Below are 21,895 nucleotides of genomic sequence, written 5' to 3' on the forward strand. Positions count from 1 at the left end.
GAACGAGCATTCAAGGACTTTTTACCTATAAATATCTTTTCTATCCATAAATAGATAATTTCATATATAAAAATATGTTTTTCTGTGGTATGAGATTTATTATCATGCATAAAATTACTGTAATGTGAAATTACTTTATTTTTTTATCCTAATTGAAAATTGGAATTTTTAATAAATAAGCCTGAAGTTTACTTAACATAGTATAGTCCTGCTTCAAGTAATATGATATATAAATTACATATAATAATATAATATGATAACATAATATAATTATATTATATATTAATATAATTATATATACATATTGTATATTATACATATAATGGACATGTGCATTATATAATGATGCACATATTATATATTATACATACACAATATATATGATATTATATGATATGATATGATAGAATATAAATATCTGGAGGTAAAGTGAATTGTAATTCATCAAAATGTTTTATGAATGTAAGATGGCATTGAAATGAAATAATCATAAGACGTAGGAAAGAAGACTCTAAGTCAAACTACAAACTATAAAACTTGTTTGCCTCAAAATATAAATTATTTTCCTACTTCTGGTAAGCATTTACTAAATGTTTACCCTAAATACAATAATAATTTTAGATTTTTTCCTTTCTTATAGTTATTTTTTTTTCCTGGTCTCTTATTTAGTTTTTCTAGATTTCTTCTATGAGTGAAAAAAATCAAAATCAACAAACAACTATGAACCAGAGACACACTATGGGGGGGCGGGGAGAGGAGGAATTGGGGTCCAAATAACGGGGGTGCAATTGTATGGGAAATATAAAAATAAAAAAATAAAATAAATAATTTTAGATTTATTTTCAAATTTATAAAACTCAGATTTCCTTTGATTATACATATATTATATGCCCTTTGCAGAAAATCAGGAAAAAATAAAGAAGAAAACAATAACAATTATCCTATAATCATCAATATAAAACAACTACAAAGAAAAATTTGAATATGAAATATTTAAAAACAAAAATCTACCATTAAGTTGGAGAACATAAATACTATATTTCATTTTTTTTCATAACTAGAAAAAAGTAACTATTGTATGCAAGACCTTAGATTTCTACATATTTTAAAGAACGGTAAAATAAACTCTCAGAGATACTTGCTATCAGGGTAATAAGGATATGTTTACATTAATGGCGGTTATTATCTAATGATCACTGTAAAAATACTGTACATTTGACTATCCTGCCCTCCAAAACCGAAACTATAATGGCAAGCATGCTGGCCATTCCCAGCTACATGTTATTAGTCTCTATGCTGTTGAGGAATGATGATCCAGGGCAAATGGCATACAGATGTCCTTAGCACAGTAAATGTCTTGCTTTTAGGATATAATCTGTTGTCTCTGCTCTTTGGATATTGAAACAAATTGTGTTACTTTGTTTTTTAAGAAGGAAACCTTAAAGAAAATACTATGCAAATTAAAAAAAAAAAGAAACTTTAAAAGGTACAATAGTTTAACATCTAAGCCATCCCAAAATCTAAAAAAAAAAAAAAAAACTAAACAAGAGCTTTTATTCAAAACAGATGAAAAAATATCAATTCCCACATTTCTTAATAACTTAAAACAGTGTGATTAGGCTCAAGCCTTAATGGAGTTTAAGATTTAATGTGTTTGGTATCCTGGTTACCAAGGAAAATAAAATTATTGAAGGAAAAATAAGACAGGAAGAGGATAATACAATCAGCGGCACCAAAAGCATAATTACTATTTCCATTTAATTCGTATTAGAGAATAAAACAGACATGACTATAACAGTCATACATTTGAATGAAGTGCCCCAAATGAATTGTGATTTTTCAAAAATAAATTTGGTGAGATCATGTACCCATAATATTTACAATTTTATTATCATTTTAGTGTTAAATAATTATTTATAACCCCCTGGGGGAGTCAAGACAGGCCTGACAGAATAAGAAAGATACATAATCAAATATTTTAATAGTCTAGAGATAATTCAGAAGAGAGAGAAAGTAGGTAATTTGAGGTACAACAGTAAACTCCTGAGATTATGGTTCATCTGAACTTACCATACCATGTCACCATAGACAAATGAATCTATTGTGGGTGATCAACATACCAGAACAAATGACTAACTCACCAGATGCCCTCTTTCTACCACTATCTGACCATTGATGCACGTTTTTTGAAATACACCTTAGATATCTGATATTTAAAGTTCAATTATGACAGGGCCTCCCCGGTGGCGCAGCGGTTGAGCGCTGGGTTGCGAAGCTGCCCGCAGCCTTTGCGGTGCCGGTTCGATCCCCGGCTGCTCCCCGGCCACCAGAGGAGGGTCACACATGGTGCTAGACCTCTCCTGCCGCCCGCTGCTCCCCTCAGCAGTGTACTTCGGTCCTTCTGCCTGCTCTGCATCCTGCTCTGACTCTGGTGAATTCTCTCACCCTCCCGCGCTTCTGACTGTACCCAGTGCTTGTATAATTAAATAAATGAATAAAAAAATGAATGAATAAATAATTAAAATTTTAAAAAAGTTCAATTATGACAATGAGAAATTTTCGAAGAGGCATGTATATGAGCAAATGTTTCTATATATTCCTACTTTAGATTTAGTAACTATCATTCTGGTAGTGGGCTTTTCACTTGTAGTCAACCTTGGCAGATGAAATTGGAAATAAAGTGGATAAGTGCAGCCACACTGTATTAGTGAACTTGAACTGAAGTTTTGGTAGTGATGGTTTTGGTGGTGGTGGAGGTGGTGTCTATGTGTCAGAAGTTGGATTACAGCAGATTCTAGTATATCCCACTTTGGATTCTCTTGACTTTTCTTATCTCTTTACCAAACTCTCAGCATGTGACCCACAGACTCTCTGGGTCTTTTATAAGGATATAAAGAAAAACTACATGTAAACACATCCTGAGAATCTACATACCAATAGCAACTACTCACCTTGCAATAAGCCTTTTCCTAAAAAGTAGTAAAGCAATCCATAACAAGCAAATGATCTAAATTTTGTAGTCCACCCAGAAAAATAGTTGATTCTATTTTCACCAAAATTTTGACTGAAAATGTACTCTATCATGCATTGTTTTGCTCTCCATTAGAGAAGTTAGCATCATCCCACCCACCAAAAGAGACAACTGTTTATTTTCAAGAGGCAGGTGAATGCTGCTTGTAATAGCTAACTCTTCTGGAGAAACCACAGCAATTATAAACCTCATTGGATACAATTAGCATTATTGTTTATGTAGTAATAGTAGATGGGTTTGTTTAAAAGCAGAAATAATCTAGTCCATAGTATACATCTTACAAGAGTACTTACTTCCCTTGTATTCCAGTGAATTGCTTGGGTAAATTATTCTTATTCATTTTATTAAACACAAGATTGAATGTCACATTACTTTCTGGCACAATATATTTTCTTGAAGGTACCTCAAGATAAAAGCTGATCAGACTAAATTATCATTATTATATATTACATATAAAGAAGGATGAGTGAATAAAAACCTGTTGTATTCACAACATATTGTCAATTCACAGTATTTTCTAAATACTTTCCATCATATAAACCTCCAAGATAAAAATTCGTTGCCAGAAGTAAGTGTGAATGATTTTTCTAGTAATGGGTTTAACTTTGACGATTGGTTTTATTCAGGGTATGTTGGCTACAAAATTATTTTCTCACCATTGAACTGTAGATGCTTCCAACTCCTAACTAGGAGACTTGTGGAATTTTAGTTAGAAAATGTTCTGATGTCATTGTGATTGCCATGAATAATGCTCTGTGAAACATATCAAATAAAATTATTTTTCCTATCTCCCATTGCAAATTCATGTCAGATTAACAACTCTACTTAGCATTACTTATGTTGACTTAGAAATGAACTGCATGGATTACAGTCTATATGCAAATGGGTGTTCTTTTATTATCCTTCATCATGTAACCTACAAACTGAGTTGTAATTAATTCTTACAACAATCTCTAGAAATAAGTGTTATTTCACATATTATAAAAAAAAATTGAGACTCACTAGGTTTAGCAGTTCTAGGATCAACAACCAATAAGTGACACCAGAATTTCTACCCAGGAGTGTCTGACAGCAAAGGTTAGGCATTTTTTTACCTATTATAATGCATTAACTCTAATCTAGTTGTTAGAAAATGATCTTGAGCTATAAATGCCAGTAATTCCTAATAAGCTTATAAATTTATCTTTCCATTGTGCTTACAACAATAAAACTACTTGCATAGAATAATCAATCATCCATTTCCTATTTCTTTATGAGCTCCTACAGGCAAATTATACATAATATTATTTAATAATCACTGAAATAATTGATTATGGTTATGGTGGCCAATTTTGCTTGGCATTGAGGATACAGTGATGGAAAGAGTGTAAGCACGGATTCACTTTTTTTTAAAGATTTATTTATCTATTTATACAAGCACTGGGTACAGTCAGAAGCACAGGAGGGTGAGAGAATTCACCAGAGCCAAAGCGGGGAGCAGAACAGGCAGACTGACGAAATACACTGCGGAGGGGAGCAGCGGATGCTGCAGGAGAGGTCTGTCGCTCCATGTGGGACCCTCACCAGTGGACAGGGATCAAACCGGTGCAGCAGAGGCTGCAGGCAGCTTCACAGCCCAGTGCTCAACTGCTGCGCCACCAGGAGAGGCCCACAGATTCACTTTCTAGTGCAGCATGCTCACATTCATTTATGTGCATATTCTTTTAATTGTTCATTTGGATAAAAGAAAAATCATAGCTGTCACAGTTTTGTAGATAGAGAAAGAATTTTATAGATGTGTATGTCAGTATTATTGAAGTAAATTTCTAGGCTCAAATCGAGCCACTCCTATCTAGGTGTCCATATTAGCATACCAAAACTTAAAAACTTTGCCATCCCTATAAATGATCAACTTTACCAGAAACACAGTGTTTCCACTCAGTTCAATTCCCAAATGCAAAGCCAACTGTGGCCTTCTCACCATAAATAAAGTTGATTACGTGACCCTAAACACTCAGATATTTTCAATTTGTCTTTTCAGTGTTCTTTATTCTCTATCTTATACAAGTTTCCTGACTTCTGCCCCATTTGGCAGTTCTCTGAAAGAAGATGGTTTTCCTCATAAAGTGCTAAATAAAGTTTGCATTATCTAAATTTTCTTTTGAAGTTATTTTAATAATATGCGCATTTACTGATTATTCCATCCACTAAATGATTAAATAAAATCTATAACATACCATGTATTGGGGAACATAGCCAGTAACAAACAAACATTCTTATCTCATGGAGTTACACTGTAATGGGAAAGACAGAAAATGACAAATTAACTGCAGTCTGGAGTTGTATCTTCCTCAAAAATCAGCATCATTGAGGGTAGGGAACAACTGCATTTTTACCAGAACTGGGGATGTGATGACTGGTGAGACAGGTGACTGAAAAGGGTAGGAAAGCCCTATAAATGGTTATTGCAGAAATGATATTAAGGCACTGGGAAAAGTGCCTCCCGATTTTGGAGCCTCCCCTTCAAGCCCGAGTACAATGGATCAGGGTGTGTGGCATCTTTCTGAAAGAACATCAGCTCAGTGTGGACATTGAGATAAAATACTTGTGACTGCTGGTGGCTGGCTTGGTGTTCTTGAAAGGCACCATCCCTCTCCTGCATAGAATCTCATGGTTTCCCTGGATCCCTAGCCATTGCACATGGGCAATTAGTGCATACCAAAAAGAACACTGACTGCTGGGTAGGAATTAAACTGAAACACCTGGGGATACTGATAGTTAGATTTAGATTCCTGAAAGAAAACTGTTCCTGCCCTAGCCAAATGTCCAAGACTTCCTGGCCCCTACCCTACTGAAAGAGAGTGAGCACACACATTCCCTAAGAAATCAAGGATTGCTAGGCAGGCACTGAGTTTATAGCACCTGCAGCTGCTAGTTTCAAGTTTGACTCTATGTGGCCTTAGAAGGCATCTGACAGTCTAGCTACTTCATATTCTGCAAATTTCCTGTGATTGGTCATTGAAGATTAATCCCACAATACCATGGCCACTCTGCTCCTTCCCTAGCCTCAAGGAAAAGGCACCAGTGGCATAAGCTGCAGAATTCAGAACTAGGCTACAACTCAAGTTTGGGGCTTCTGGGAAAAAAAAAAAAAAAAAACTGTTGACCTGTGATTAAAAAAAAAAATGTTAAATGGAGACCCCTTCCTCAGATGAAAAAGGCTGCAGTACCAAGGAAGAACTATGCCCTTGGAAATTTACTGAGCAACCTCTACCTGCCGCATTCCAACACACATATCTCAAGCCTTCACCTGCAGGCAGGGTTCTTAGATCACCACACCATCTGAGCTCTTGAGTTCTAGTCATCTATTTGGTGGTGGAATTTTGGGATTTCGGGATTTCAAACAATATAGCAAGAAAAATCACAAAATCAAGATGAACAACACAGGCCAATACCTTGCAACCTTCAATTTTAATACAGTTCATGGTAAAAGATCTGGGAAGAAAAGCATTGTAGCTGAATCAATAGGAAAAATCAAAGAACATCAAACACAATGAGGAGGCACAGGAATTCATGGATCAAGATAAAACCTTGGGGAAATTTCTAATATAAAATATTTAACCAAATTACTGGAAGAAGACTTGAGAACAACCATAGAAATGATGATTACTGAAATTGGAAAAACAGTGGATGAAAATGAGAAATATGTATATATATATAATGAGAAATAATACAAGGACAGAGAAAGCATAAAATGTTCTCTAAAGAGTCACAGACATAAAAAAATAATGCAATAGTTGAACTAAAAACTATAATAGACAGAGTAGCAATAAATTCAATGTAACTGAGGAATGAATCACCAAGATGGACAACAGGGTAGTTGACAGCATCCAAAAAAAGGCAGTATTGTAAAAATGAAGGCAACATGTGAGAATTCTAGGATAGCATTACTAGGAACAATATTTGCAGCACAGGGGTTCTAGGAGAAGAAAGAGAAAAGGACAGAAATTGCATTGTATGAAATAGTGGCTGAGAATATTCTTATTCTAGTAAGGAAATATATTCAAATATAGGAAGCGCAAAGATTTCCAATAATAATAATAATAATAATAACAAAAATAATACAAAGATGTATATACATTAAAATTAAAATGTCGAAAGCCAAATATAATAAGAGAATCCTAAATGTACCCAAGGAAAAACAAATAGTTACATATAGAATTTCCAAATTCAATCATTACATGTATGATAAGAGGGAATGCAGTGATATATCCATCATGATGAAATAAAAAGAACTCCAATCAAGAATATTCTAGCCAGTTAAGCTAACATTCAGATTGAAGGAGTGACAAAGAATTTTAAAGAGAGATGTCAGTAGGGAGGAATTCATGAACACTAACCTGGCCTGACAAGAAATCTTAAAGAAAATTCTGTAAAACAAATAGGCCTCAAGAGAAGCAACAAAACTCCAAAAATAGAATATAAGGAGAATCAGTAAAATGGAGACTTGCATAAGGAACTCAAGATTATTTTCTTTTAAATTTAAGTCCGACAATAAGTATACAACTTCACATATAAATTACATGATATCCTCAAAACAAAAATAATTATAATAAATGAGGAATAAGATAAAAATGGAATCCAAACAATATACAAAATATAATCTTCAAAACACAAGGGTAGAGAAAATGAGAAGAACAAAAGAACAGAAATTAACTGCAAAAGCATACAGAAAACCCATAGAAAAGTAGCAATACATAAGGGACTGGGAACAAGACTAATTGTAATAAAGTAAAAGTCAAAATCAACAAGCAACTATAAATCAGGGACACACTGCAGGGGGGAGAGAAGAGAGTAGGATCAAAACAAGGGTGGTGGGAATTATATGGGGACTATAACCAAGATGAAAATGCATACATTGTGCAAAAATGAAAAATGATGTAAGAAATATGAAAAAAAATAAAATTAAAAAAAAGTAGCAATAAACACTTCTATATCAATACTTTCCAAAATGACAATAGCCTGAACACACAAATCAAAAGAAAATAAGTGATTGGTTGGATCAGAAAACAAATCTAACTTTCTGTTGCATTCAAGAGGTTCATTTGAATTAAAAAAAAAATATATCAGGCTCAAAGTAAATGGTGGGGGAAAAAAAATCCTATAAGCAAATGGAACTCTAAAAACGGCAGACAATAGGCCTCCTCTGTGGCACAAGGGGTCAAGATGTAACTTATGAAGCTATCCATAGCCACTGCAGCACTGGTTCAATACCCTGCCAGGGATATATCCACATGGCACAGCAGACCTCTCCTGTCTCCCCCACTGCTCCCCTCAGCACTGTATTTCAGTCAATCTGCCAGCTCTGTTCCCCACTGTGTCTCTGGTGAATGCTCTCACCCCACACACCTCTGTACCCCAGTTCTTGTATGCATAAATAAATAAATCTTAAAAAAGGCAGACAATGACACAATGTCATTTAAAATAGAATTCCAACTACAAAAAGTTAACAAAGAGAAAGGATGAATATTATATGATGATTAAGAGAACAAAGTATCAGAAAGTCATAAAACTCATCACTGTATTTGCATCAATTAAAGAACCTCATAATGAATAGATTAATCAGACTGTAAAACAATAAGAAAACAGTCATAAATGAGGAATTAGGATAGATAGTCTTAATAGAAAGTTACAGGACTCTGCATGCTCAAAAAGCTGATGATACAATATTTTGAAATGCACATGGAGTTCTCTTGAAAGTAGATTGCATTTAAGATCACAAGAGTATTATCAATAAATTAATGAAGATTGGAATCACATTGTTTCTTCTCTGATCACATTAGTATAAAACTAGAAAGACCACAATATGAAAGTAGGCAAATCCTGAAATATGTAGGAAAAAAAAAAAACCATGTTACTTAATAAATTTGCCATAATGAGGAAATCAAGGATATATAAAAAAATCTGGAAACAAATGAAAATGAAGATGGCTACCAGTATATATAAGAAGTAGCAGATGCAGCATTTAAAGGGACATTTATACCAAAACTGTCCTATATTAAGAAGCATGATATATGTCTAATAAACAATCTAACTTAGACCATGAGGAACTAGAAAGGGAAGAAGTGATGAAAATAAATGCCAATAGGAGGAGGAAATAATAATATTGAGGGTACAATAAACTATATATAGACAGTATGAAAAATATCAATGAAACAAAGATGTGGTCCTTTGAAAAATGAAAAAAAATGAAAAATGCCTAAGCAGGCTCATTATGAACAAAAGAGAAAAATCTTTAACATTGAGAATCAGAAATTAAAGAGAAGTTACAAATGACATTTACAAAAATATAGAGAAGTACTGGAAAATATTATTACCATATTTATGTTAACAAATTTCATAAGCTAGAAGAAATGAAAAAATTCATAACAGCATACATTCATCTGAATGAATCAGGGATAAATAAAAACCCAATCAGACCAATCACAAGCAAAGAATTTGGAGCAATAATCACTGTTTTCACAAATGTAAAAACCCAGGACTAGATAATTTCAGCACTGAAATCTACCAAATGTTCAAAGTGTTATAAGGAAACATAAACATTACTCTTAAAATGAAAAAGTAAGTGCTATCTTAGATACTTCAGAATTGTAATACTAATACAATGTTCAACATCATCATTTCAATATTTATCATTGATTATGTGAAGAGATAGCTGTTATTTCCTCTTTCTAAGTACAAGACAATAAATGTTTCAGTTGATTAGAAACGGACCAATGAGTATATAATAACCACTGCAAAATCAATACATTAGGTTTACACAAGAATGTTCAGTTGTAGTTTTATATTTGTGAATTTAATATCGGAAAACCTGAGTAAAGACTACAAACCTCTCTGAAAAAATGATTTTCCCTAGGAGCTAGAAGATTTCTGGTGTACCATTTTATTTCATCAGTTTATATGAGAAAAGAATTTTACGAAGATACTAATTAAGCATTAATATGCAATTAAGATTGTTTTGGAAACCTGTTTTAATCTATTTTTCCTGTCTTTAATACCTGTTTGATCAAGGTTCAAAGATATTAAGTATTGGGTAAAAAAAGTGCTAGAATTCAGTCTTCATATTAAATGGTTTGCAGTATTGTTAAAACCAAATAAAATAAAGACAACTTTGGACACATAAACCAAAAATCTATCTTGTAGAATTCTTTTTCCAATAATAGACACAAATGATGATTTATATTAAATGTTTAATTTCATGTTCACTTTTAAAATCTTGTAATAAATTTATTTTTAGATTGGAGAGATGTTATTACTTAAATTATTATTCAGTTTGGAAATTATATGTGTTGATAAAAAATAGCAGAAATAATTGCATTCTTGTATAAAGATTAAGTACATAGAACCTTGCTGATCTGATTATTTGACTTTGAGTTTCACTTGAGTGTCTCTTGAATTAATTTACTCAATGAAACGCCACCTTATATGAAAGTAAAATAATATGTGAAAACATCAAAGTACAAAAGTTCTTTCTTTTCATCAACTGCAGTGAAAAATAAACAATCCACTTCATATTTTTGTCAAATTCAGAGAAAATGTAACTTTCATTTATATACTGTCAAGAGAGTCAAGATTAGTCCAATATTTAGGAATCGGTCAATCTTATCTGCAAATCCTAAGCAGACACAACTCTGCTTATTTTTTGAGAATTGACAATAACCCTGCTCAAGTTGATGAGGCTGCAGGAATTCCATATTCTTAACCACTAGCAGCAGAATAAACACTGACAACTTGACAGTCCATCAATTAGAGAGCCATTCACTCTTTTTGAATTATGGAGATACTGGTAGTGGAACCTCAATTTTGGGCATACTAATAATTCTACATTGTAATTATTTACATATTAATTATTTCCTGTGACAAGTACTTTCGAAGACATTGTATATAAGTAATACTCAGATGCAGAAACTGTCCCATTTATAAGTGGAGCAGGCAATCTACTAATGAACATATAGTATTAAAATTAATTGAAACCTAGGTTTTAAGTTTAATAAGTTCAATTATTAAAATTGCAGCTTGGTAGAAAAATGATTTAGCTATAAAAACAAATATTTAAAAATATGAATGTTTTAAATATTTTTTAAAATAATAATACAAAAATATTTTCAATAGTAACAATGTAAAAGGCATCATAGAGCAAATACTTATACTCACTTTCACATAACATCTACATAAACACACTGTAGTGTTTCAATACAATTTGGGAGTTAAAGTATAGAAACAAACAAATAATTACCACAATTCTGTAATATTATTTAAGCATTATGTAGACACAATTTGAAGTATATGATTCATTGTCCACTGAATGACATGATTAACACATTATGGAATTTGAATTTAAAGGAAAGTGAAGAAAGTACTTTCATAGTGTAGTACAACAAAGTACTAAAATGAAGTACATTGAGTTTAGAGAGCCATGTAAAGCCCCTTTTGCCACCTTACAATAATGAGTTTTTGAATATCTGGATTCTGCCCATCACCGACATTCTGAAACTAACTTAATCCAAATAAATATACAGGTTTTTTAGACATGCTGAAAACTCCATTCTCCCAAGCCATACTTTTCCCCTCTTGTTGACACTTCTCCTATTTTCACTTCCATACATGTCCTACTTAGATTTCATGCTTTGTCACTTCAGCCATTCTCCTGCTAACACCCTTACCCACACTGCTTCATTGTACTGCTATCAGAAACAACAAGAAGCAAAAGTCAAGCTAATGATATATCAACCCAACATTAATTTAGGAAGCCTTTTAATGACCACTCTCATAACCAGTTAATATGGCATTTATTTTTACTTCTGCTAGTCACTTTCTTTTGTACTTTTCAGCTCATTGCTATTTAAACATATGTCATTACCACTCTACTGATAATGCTCTCATAAATCACAAGTAATGGCAACATATTTTGATGTACCAGGAACAATTCTGTATCTATCACATTAGTAAATCATTTAGTCATACTTACTTATGAGTTTAGTAATACCCAAGGTCACTTGGCTTTTAGTAGCACACCATGAATTTGAACATTCTGACATTAGCAATCACATTCCTAACCCATTTGCTCTACTATCTCACTCAGTTAATGACAAGGCCTGAGTTCCCAAATTCTCTTTAATCTTTACATTACTATTTTGCTGCTACATTGCTTACACCCTCTGCTCTTGAAATTCTTTTTAGAAATATCACAGTTCTCACCTTTGTACAGACATACATAATTATTCAATTGGGATAAGTGTTTATATAAAAATAGTATTGATCAATAAGGCTTCATTTTTTTGTTTGTTTATTTGTTTGTTTGTTTGTTTTGTGGGACCCTCTCTGGACACCGGGGAATGCACCAGTGCTGCAGAGGCTGCAGGCAGCCTCGCAGCCCAGCGCTCTACCCTGCACCACCATGGGAGGCCCTGATCAATAAGGCTTTATAAATATTAATAACACTTCATAGGGTAGTTTACAAAAAAAGATATTAAAAGAATGAAGAAGCCTGATGTCTAATACTTAAACATAAACTTAGGGATAATCATTGAAAGAAAAGGAAAATATGTAAATATTAATATTTGTATAAAGATCAAGTAATTGTATTTGTATGGGCACTATATGCACATGAAATCATCTCACCATGTATATTTTAATGTGTACACAAGTGTTTCTTTCATCATAATAAGGAAAACTATAATCCTGATTTCAGTTACAAGTCAGTAAAAGTTTTCTGATATCACTTGACAAATAATTATTAACAAAATCACCAAAGAAAGATATATTACTTTCTGCTTTAAAACCATAAATATTTTTCTGCTGTAAAACCTGACTATTTTCATTTACTATATCTTCAATTATATTTCCACTAAGCTTATTTTATAATTTTATGTAAATTATACTTTTTACTTCATTTTTATTTGTTTTAAATAAAGGGAACTAATTTATCATTACTAAATAAATAAAGTAGAAAGTAAAGAACTGTGTTGACAGAAATTTTCCCCAAGATTTAAAATTCTCTATTATTTGATGGCAATCTTTGATAATCTCTAATTCCTTCCAGACTCATGAATTTAGCTCTAGCATCAAATACTTAGAATTAGTTGTTCAATCACAATAAATATCAGAGTTATTATGCAGTTCTTTTATTATTTTTTTAAGATTTATTTTATTTATTTATGCATAGAAGAACTAGGGTGTAGGCCAGAGGTTCTGGAGGTGAGAGGATTCATCAGAGACAGAGTGGGGAGCAGAGCAAGCAGATTGACAGAAATACACTGTTGAAGGGAACAGCAGGTGAGAGAGAGGAGAGGTCTGTTGTACCAAGTGGGTCAGCTCCCTGGCCTTGGATCACAATAGCTTGATAGCTCTGAGACTTAACCCCTTGTGCATCAGGAAGGCCCGCAGTTGTTCTAAGCAACCTGCCATACCTTTACACATTTTAGTGAAATCCAGATCTAGACACTCTATAGCGAAAATGCAGAAATAAAAAAAAAAAAAAAGATAAGTCTTAAATTAGAGAAGGTAGAAGACTGAAATAAAATGGGGAGTTAGATAACAAGGTTCCCAATCATAAATCTGAAGCTAGAGTCAGTGCAATATCATCAGGGTGATGAAAGAATGAAATAAGCAACAAAAACTCTGTGTTTAGGAGAAATTTATATAAAGAAGATATTGTAAAGACATATGCAGATAAAAATTGAGAAAATATGGCCACCAGAAAACCATCAAGAGGGGAATTTTCAAGAGGTGTATTTTGGGCAGAAGTTCAGTGATTCCAAAGGCAGAGACTGAGGCAGGATGGTAAGAATAATAAAGAAAGTGGAGGGCCTCCCCGGTGGCGCAGCGGTTGAGCGCTGGGTTGTGAACCTGCCCTCAGCCTTTGCGGCGCTGGTTCGATCCCCAGCTGCTCCCCAGCCACCGGAGGAGGGTCCCACATGGCGCGCAGACCTCTCCTGTGGCCCGCTGCTCCCCTCAGCAGTGTACTTCTGTGCTCCTGCCTGCTCTGCTCCCCGCTCTAGCGAATTCTCTCACCCTCCCGCGCTTCTGACTGTACCCCGTACATGTATAAACAAAACAAACAAATAAATAAATAAACATGCCTCTATTAAAAAAAAAAGTTTAAAAAAAAAAAAGAAAGAAAGTGGAAAATATATGGGGAATTTAAATGGATATTTATTTCAAAAAAGTAATTGTGATACTTTGAAATAAAAAGATGACTTTAAAAACTGGCAAAAATAAACCATAATTTGAGAGGTGGACACATTGAGTAAATGGAGTTAAAACATTTTAAATAAGTTTGCATCTGAAAGGACAAAAAAGAAGGGATTTTCTGGGTGATGAAATATTCTATAACTTGATCTGGGTGGTGACCGCATTGTTGAATCCAATCACTGAAAGCCATTTTGTGTATTTTATTGTATTTAATTTATATCTCAATTAAAACAAATAAACAAGATATTATACTGGAGTAAAATTGTATTTTCTTTTCTCATATGTTAAAAAAAAAGTCCCAGGTAGACAAATGTCTTCAATTGAAAAGTCAGAATTATAGAAACTTTGGAATATAATTGAGCATATCTATGAACTTGACAGTAGGAACATTTCTTGAATAAGACTAAACAGCAAAAAACTTAATAATGCTACTAAATTTAAAGATATTATGAATCGAATAAATATAAAATACTTATACAGTGTTTACAACAAAACATAACTAATAACAAAAACAGCATTATATATTGTATTTAAATTATATATATATTATATTAAATTGTATATGGACATATTTATGTTGCACACGTGTGTGTGTGTGTATCAATCCTAGAATACATCATAAAATCAAAAGTGAAAAAATAAGACAGTTCAAGAGATCATTGAAACCAAAAGCTAGTTCTTTAAAAAGAAACAAAATTGACAAAACCCTGGCAAGAAAGAACCCAAATCAAAAGAATCAAAAATGAAAAAGCAAATTACAACATATGATGCAGTAACACAAGGGAATATTAGAACCTACCAGCAATGTCTAATCACACAAACTGCTAATCTAGAAGAAACAGACAAAATTTTATAATCATACAACCTTCTAAGACTGAACCAGGGTGCAGTAGACAGTTTTAACAGACTTATTACAGACACGGATTGAAAGAGTACCTGAAAATCTCCCTAAGAATAAAAGTTAAGAGCCAGATAGTGTCTCTAGTGAATTCTACCCAGGCTTAAAAGAGTAATTCTTATCCCACTCACACTGTTCTTAAAATTCAAGAGGACAGAAAACTCCCTAACATTCTGAGGCAAATGTTACATTTATTCTAAAACCAAACAAGGAAAACACCAAAAAATTAATATGATAGGCCAATGTCTCTAAAAACTCATATCTAAAAACCCTTAACAAAAAGTTAGCACACCAAAGTCATATTTTATTAAGTAAGTCACCTACCGTGATTGAGTAGGTTTCATACTATGAATGTAAGTTGGTTCTACAAATACAAATCAATCATTGTCATTCACCAGACAGGCAAAATAGAAGATAAAAATCACAAAATCATTTCAATAGATACCAAAAAGCATTGCAAATGATTCAACATCTATGATACAAATTTAACATAGAATGGGAATATATTTTATATCATCATCATAAATAACATAAATGACAAACCCGCAGTCAACATCATACTTAATGGTGAAAAACTGAAAGTATTTGCCCTAAGGTTAAGAGCATGGCAAGGAAGTCCACTATCTCCACTGTTGTTCAACATAACATTGGAAGTACTAACAGGAACAATTAGACAAAACAACGACATAAAAGGAATTTCAGATGGAAAAGAAGAAATGATATTGTCATTATTTGCAGATAACACAATTATGTTAAGTAAAACAAGTCAGAAAGTGAAAGACAAATACCTGATCATTTCACTTATGTGGAATATAAATAATCAAAGATCACAAACTAGCAAAGCACAGCAAAAATAATTCATAGACTGAAAAATGACTGGTTATATAGTGAATAATGGGGAGGGAGGAGGGGAGGAAAGGACAGTTGGTAGAGGGTGAGTGAAGAATGTGCATATAAAAGGAGTAAAAATATAACCACAAAGCCATATAGATAGGGCAACAACTGTCAAATTAATATTAAACTTTAAAAATATATAAAGACAACCCAATAAAAAATGACTAGACTTGAGTGTGGAATTAACTGAATATCTGAAGGGCAAAAATAAATAGGAAATGATGCAGAATCTTTTAATAATTAAGAAAAGGCAAATTGAAACCATGAGACTTATCATCATACATATGAGAACATGGGGTCATACGTCAATTTGCAAATCTCTATGAAACTGACTTTGAGTTATCCAGTAAGGCACAAAATATGCTTTCTTGTATTCAACAATTTTACTCAAGGATAGAGAACCTATGGAGATACATGTACAAATCCAAGAGTATAGATCAAATATAGAAGTTCAAGAATATTCATAATAGCATTTTTTGTAGAAGTCTAAAAATAGAAAGTACAATAGGTTATGACACTTTGATTCGATAGAGAACAATACAATAAGATAAATGAATAAGCTACTATAGTAACAAGGATGAATTATGCAACACAACATTAACATGGGAAGCAAGGGAAAATAATGCATGCAATATTGAGTTTACTCATAAAACAAACTATTATTAAAACCCAATAAAATTTCTTAAGGATTAAATGGAAGATGAAATTATATTTGAAATATTAAGAAATTAGTACTGTGAAAATCAGAATAACGTTCACAGGAATGAGAAATGAGGTAGAGACTATAATCAGTGAAAAACATATAGGGGCATTTAGGATGTTTAGTATATTTTACTTCTTGACCATATAGTGATGTAACCTTCAAAATAATTCATTAAAATATTCTTGTGTTTTCTCTCTGTTTGCTCTGCTTCAGTTAAAAAAAAAAAGCATTAAGATAGTTTCAACTCCTCTAGCATAAATTTATCAAGTTATTTTTCTTACTGATTAGATTAACTCCAAACGTTTTGGGGAGGGACTGTGGATTTAATCATGTGTCCAGCTTTTTTTTTTTTCTGCACATATTTATAAAAGGCAGTTACATTTATACACATAGGTAGTGGTATGAGTACCCTAAGTATTTATTCATTGATTCAGTTAGCATTTTAGTTTCTGCTATGTTCCAGATATTGTACTTATATGTTTCTCATTATTTTACCCTCATTCCCAAGCAATATTAGATTATAAAACTGACATGCAGGCAGTTCACCACAGAGTGAGCCATCTTCAAACTTGTGAATGAGGAAAACATTTTAGAAGATGGCAGAGCAAAGCCAGGAGCCTGGAAACTGTACTGTATCTTCCGTGGTTGAAACTATGGAGACTATCACGTGAGAAGTGTTGTCTTTTGTCTTATTACAAGGTCAGTTTCTTGACTAACTTATACATAGATACTTTATTCTTATCTTTACAACAACTTGTTTATGTAAGGTTTATTGTACCTATTAAATTTTCTAGCCCTGTCAAATCTCTTCAGCTCAAACAAAATTAAAGGAAGCACAAAAATTTTAATAACCATGATATGTCATACATTAACGCAATATTTTTAAAAATAGAAAATTCAAAATATCTACTATAAACAAAGTATCAGTTTTTAATAAAAACAGGACAGTAATGTATCATTGACTTATTTTTTTGTTTTAATTTTTTAGAAAAATTTTTTATAGCAGTAATGTTAGTTTATGTTGTTTGTATTTTGCTGTTTGGTTTTGTCTAAGTTTTTATATCCTGTATTTCAACAAATGAAAGAAATACCTATCAAAGAAACAATTCATTGAAAGAAGTCATTTTATACAGTTATATATGCATGCTCTGTATATATACTCAATTACCTTGGGCATCTTTCTACCAAAAATACATAAAAATGGCAAATCAAAACCACAGTAAAGTCATTTTTCTAGAGACTTTTGTATTTCTCTTTGAGGAAGTAATTGTACTATTTCATGAACTATACCTTATTGACATTCAGTTTCTATATAAAAAAGTTATGTATATAAAAGAGTTCATTTTCTGCAAACCATTTTCTACTTATTACATAACACATACAGAAGTTGCAATACTGTAATGCCACATTTTGTTAGACTTTCTTTTCTTACCATGTGAAATTTATTAAAGCTCTTATTCTGATTTTGTATATGCTGCAAGTTAAAAACCTAGTAGCTACCTTGTGTAAATACTAAATCCACTACTTTTAAAAATTATTATTATAATGAATGAAAGATGATCTAAGTTCCCTAGGCAACCATCAGATTTCTTTTTAACCTTTGAATTATTCTAAGGCAAAAACAGAATTTACTCACAATAAATTTGTTAGGTGTTTACATCATTTAGAATGTCTAACTCTACAAATTGCAATATATATACTTTTGTGTGTATGATGAAAGCATAACCATAATTACTAAAGGAAAAAAAAAACATATTGATCAGTGTGTCTGGTCTTACTTTGCGAACACTTCGGCCAAGTTCTTCTCCATAGTTGGTTCCAAGAATTTCAAAATGGACATTAGGGTTACCTCCATTTTCTCCAAATTCTAGTTCTCCAGTCAACCCATTAACTCCTCCCTAAAAGAGAGGAAATATATTGATGTAAGATTTCAGAAGAAATAAAATAATAATAATAATAATAATAGTAAAAATGTTCTAGGATAAACAATTTCTATCTGAAAATACATATTTTTAGCATACAATTATTAACAGGCTCCTTTTCAGTAGGCGCACAGGATAAATAGGAGTGCAGTTGTAAGTAATCTTGGCAATTTAATCTAATCTGTATACTTTACAGACAAGAAAATTTAGATGCAGAAATTGAAATGCATACTCAAAATGAAACTGAAACTAAATTCCAAGTTAGAGTTCTTTGGCATCATATCTGTGGCATGCATAGATCTATTAGTCAGAAAGCAAGGCACTCTAGAGAGCATAAAAATCTATTCTACAGACAAGTTTTGACAATATCCTTTTTCTATCACAATTTCATTTTAGTTTGATATAAAAATAATACTTCACAACCTTAGAAACTATGGTTTCCAACTTAATGGAAGTTTATATTTCCTCCTTCTTTTAATATTTAGCTAAATTAAAATAACAGAAATAGAAAGGTAAATTAGGCTTGAATTTTGCTTTTGCTCTTAAATAGTAATGCTGGTTATTGCGATTCATTGGGAATTTATAAGCCTCAACTTTCATTCAACCTGGCAAATGTCTATTACCCCCTACAGATGGCAATGTAGGTCATGTTTCTCTCTCTCCTGTCTACGATCCTTTACTTTGTAAATTTTCACATTAAGATTTTACACATGAAAACCATATTCTCAGTTATTTCTGCACTAAAGAAATTATATTTTAGAATTTTAACTTTATTTGAACAAATTATCTCATTTCATGCATTATTTCAATTATCACCTCTATGATATAAATACTTAAGTATATCTCATTTGAATTAGAGGTTATGATTTCTAATTCAATTTTTAGTTTCCTTTTTGGTTGGTATTTCCTAAGTCATCTATGTCATAAATGATCACATGGCACTGAGTTCATGGATGATATTTAATAAAACCAATGCTTAATCATTAATTTCAATATAGAAATTATTTTTGTAACTGTAACAATCAAGACCGATCTACTGTTATTTTCCAATAAGTCAGCTTCTCTCACATTACCTAGTTTATTACTAGAAATACCTGTTAAATTTGCTATGTCTGTACTCATCTAATGTATGATTTAGCAGTCAATAGCATAGATTTTAGAATCAACTTTCCAAATTTGATCAATGACATCAGAATTTACTCACTGTGCAAGACAGTTTAAGTTAGTTAATTTTATTATGTTTCTCTTTCTACATCTGTTAAATGACAGAAATAATAGTACCTATTCCAAAAGATTATGAGTCTTATAATACATGTAAACAAAGGAGAAGAACACTTGATAAATGGTAAGGGCTTAATTATTATTAGTGTTGTTATTATTATCATCATCATTCCCTACATGATTATTTTATTCTTTAATTTTGGAGATTTTTTAGTTCTGTAGAAGTTGTGGCCATGCTTCTGGTTTTATTCAACTAAAGCTTTTTGGGGTTGCAAAATTTCATATATGCTTTTTTATTTTTTAATACTTTTTATTTTATATATGTTTTTGCATCATTCCACATTTTTGTACAATGTATGCTTTCTCATCTCAGTTATAGTCTCTGTGAAATTCTCACCCCCAATTCACACATGTATCATCATGTGTGTGCTCTTCCCACCCCTGTTTTGATCCTACTTCCTTCCCCCTGCCAAGGGATCAGGGAAAAAAAAAAGTAAGTATAATAAAGTGAAAATCAAAATTAACAAGCAACAGAGACATTATGCTTTTGATTTCAGTGCTTTGTAGCATGTTTTTGTAAAATTTTACTCAGTTAAATTTTGTTGATTAGTATTTGGAGAGAACGGTGTTAAAGCAACTGGCCTAGAATATTTTCATTATTGTTACTGGTGTGTTTCGAGGTAGGTGTGTTGCCAACCAAGAGTAGAAGGAAAACTGGAAAGGAAGTAAATTAGTCTAATGTTCTTGTGAACTGGGACTCCAGGTAAAATGACTAGTTAATTTTACTAAGAAAAGTCCTTCTTTATTGATAGCCCTTAGCAGGATATTCAGGCTAAGAAATTGTAGTAAATAAACTTGAGATCCATGGGTTAATAACTATGTCTCCTTGGAAAATTTTTACATATTCCAGGGTAAAAAATAGAGTTATCACATAATGTAAATGCTTCCTACTGTGGAAGATAAATCTGCAGAAAATCTTTGGTGACAGACTGTGTATGTCAATGTGGAAAAAATGGACTTGGGGAGCCATTTAGAATGTATGATAATATCTCCCCTTTATACCTCTTGGCTGCCTGTATCTTTGATATGCATAAATTATCCTATTTTTCAAGTCAATTTGATCCTGTATTCTCACTCATACAAATATCTCAAAGAATACAATCACCACTTAAGGTTATAAAAATGGGTAACTATAATGCATTTTACAATATTGTCACTAATATCTGTGACAAACATAGGAGTTTGACAAATATAGTTTATATTTCTACATTATCAGTTCAAACTATGTGTAATTACAAATATTTTATAGGAGCTTTTCTTGTCAATAATCATATATCTATATTAATAATGATGCTTAATTATACCATAATTTTAAATTTGTTAGCAATTTGTTCTCTAGAAAAAAGATACTCCATATCAATATGATTGCTACATATCAAATACATTATATATCAAGATCATTGCTAGATTGCCGACATGCTATCTTCTGAAACGTGTAAACATTTGAGCACTAGACTTCCTGGCACTGAATTATTATCATTCCTCTCAATACTCAAAAGGTCACTTTGGGCTAATGTCTTTATCTCCACATTGTATATGCTATTGAGAAAAATGGTCAATTTACATTGCAGAAGGCACAAAACACCATAAATAAAGAGACATGCATTTAGTTGACTGTGGCCTCCACTTCCCTCATGTAGTCATAAGGGGTGCTTGAAACCAGTTAAATTTTGCCCGTGATTATTTGACCCTGAATTAACTGCCCTGGATTTTGATTGTCTAAGGATTTCCCATGATTTTGAACTTTTAAAATATATATCTCCAAATCGACCTTGAAAAGAGAAACTTGTTTAAAAGGTGTATGTTAAAAGATGGCAAAGAGCAGTCATCTTTGTGAATACACAGTTGTGCTCTTTATTTCTTGGCAAGGCAGCAGATTCTAAACAAAATAAGCTACTGGAAAATTGATAGTAAGAATAACACATATAAAGAAT

At 32.2% G+C, this 21,895-nt stretch overlaps 1 protein-coding gene across 3 annotated transcripts in view; it reads right to left on the bottom strand.

Moving 5' to 3' along the window:
- Positions 1 to 21,895, bottom strand: part of GRID2 (glutamate ionotropic receptor delta type subunit 2) — a gene marked incomplete at its 3' end in the record, with an annotated part of 1,748,121 nt that overhangs the window by 675,044 nt on the left and 1,051,182 nt on the right. For all 3 annotated transcript variants that reach the window (XM_084234293.1, XM_084234294.1, XM_084234292.1), the window contains one exon: positions 18,537 to 18,656. In XM_084234293.1, the coding sequence (XP_084090419.1) occupies positions 18,537 to 18,656 (120 nt within the window). The remainder of the gene's footprint in view (positions 1 to 18,536; positions 18,657 to 21,895) is intronic.

Source organism: Talpa europaea (genome assembly GCF_964194135.1).
Source record: "Talpa europaea genome assembly, chromosome: 5".
Classification (NCBI taxonomy): Eukaryota; Metazoa; Chordata; class Mammalia; order Eulipotyphla; family Talpidae; genus Talpa; species Talpa europaea.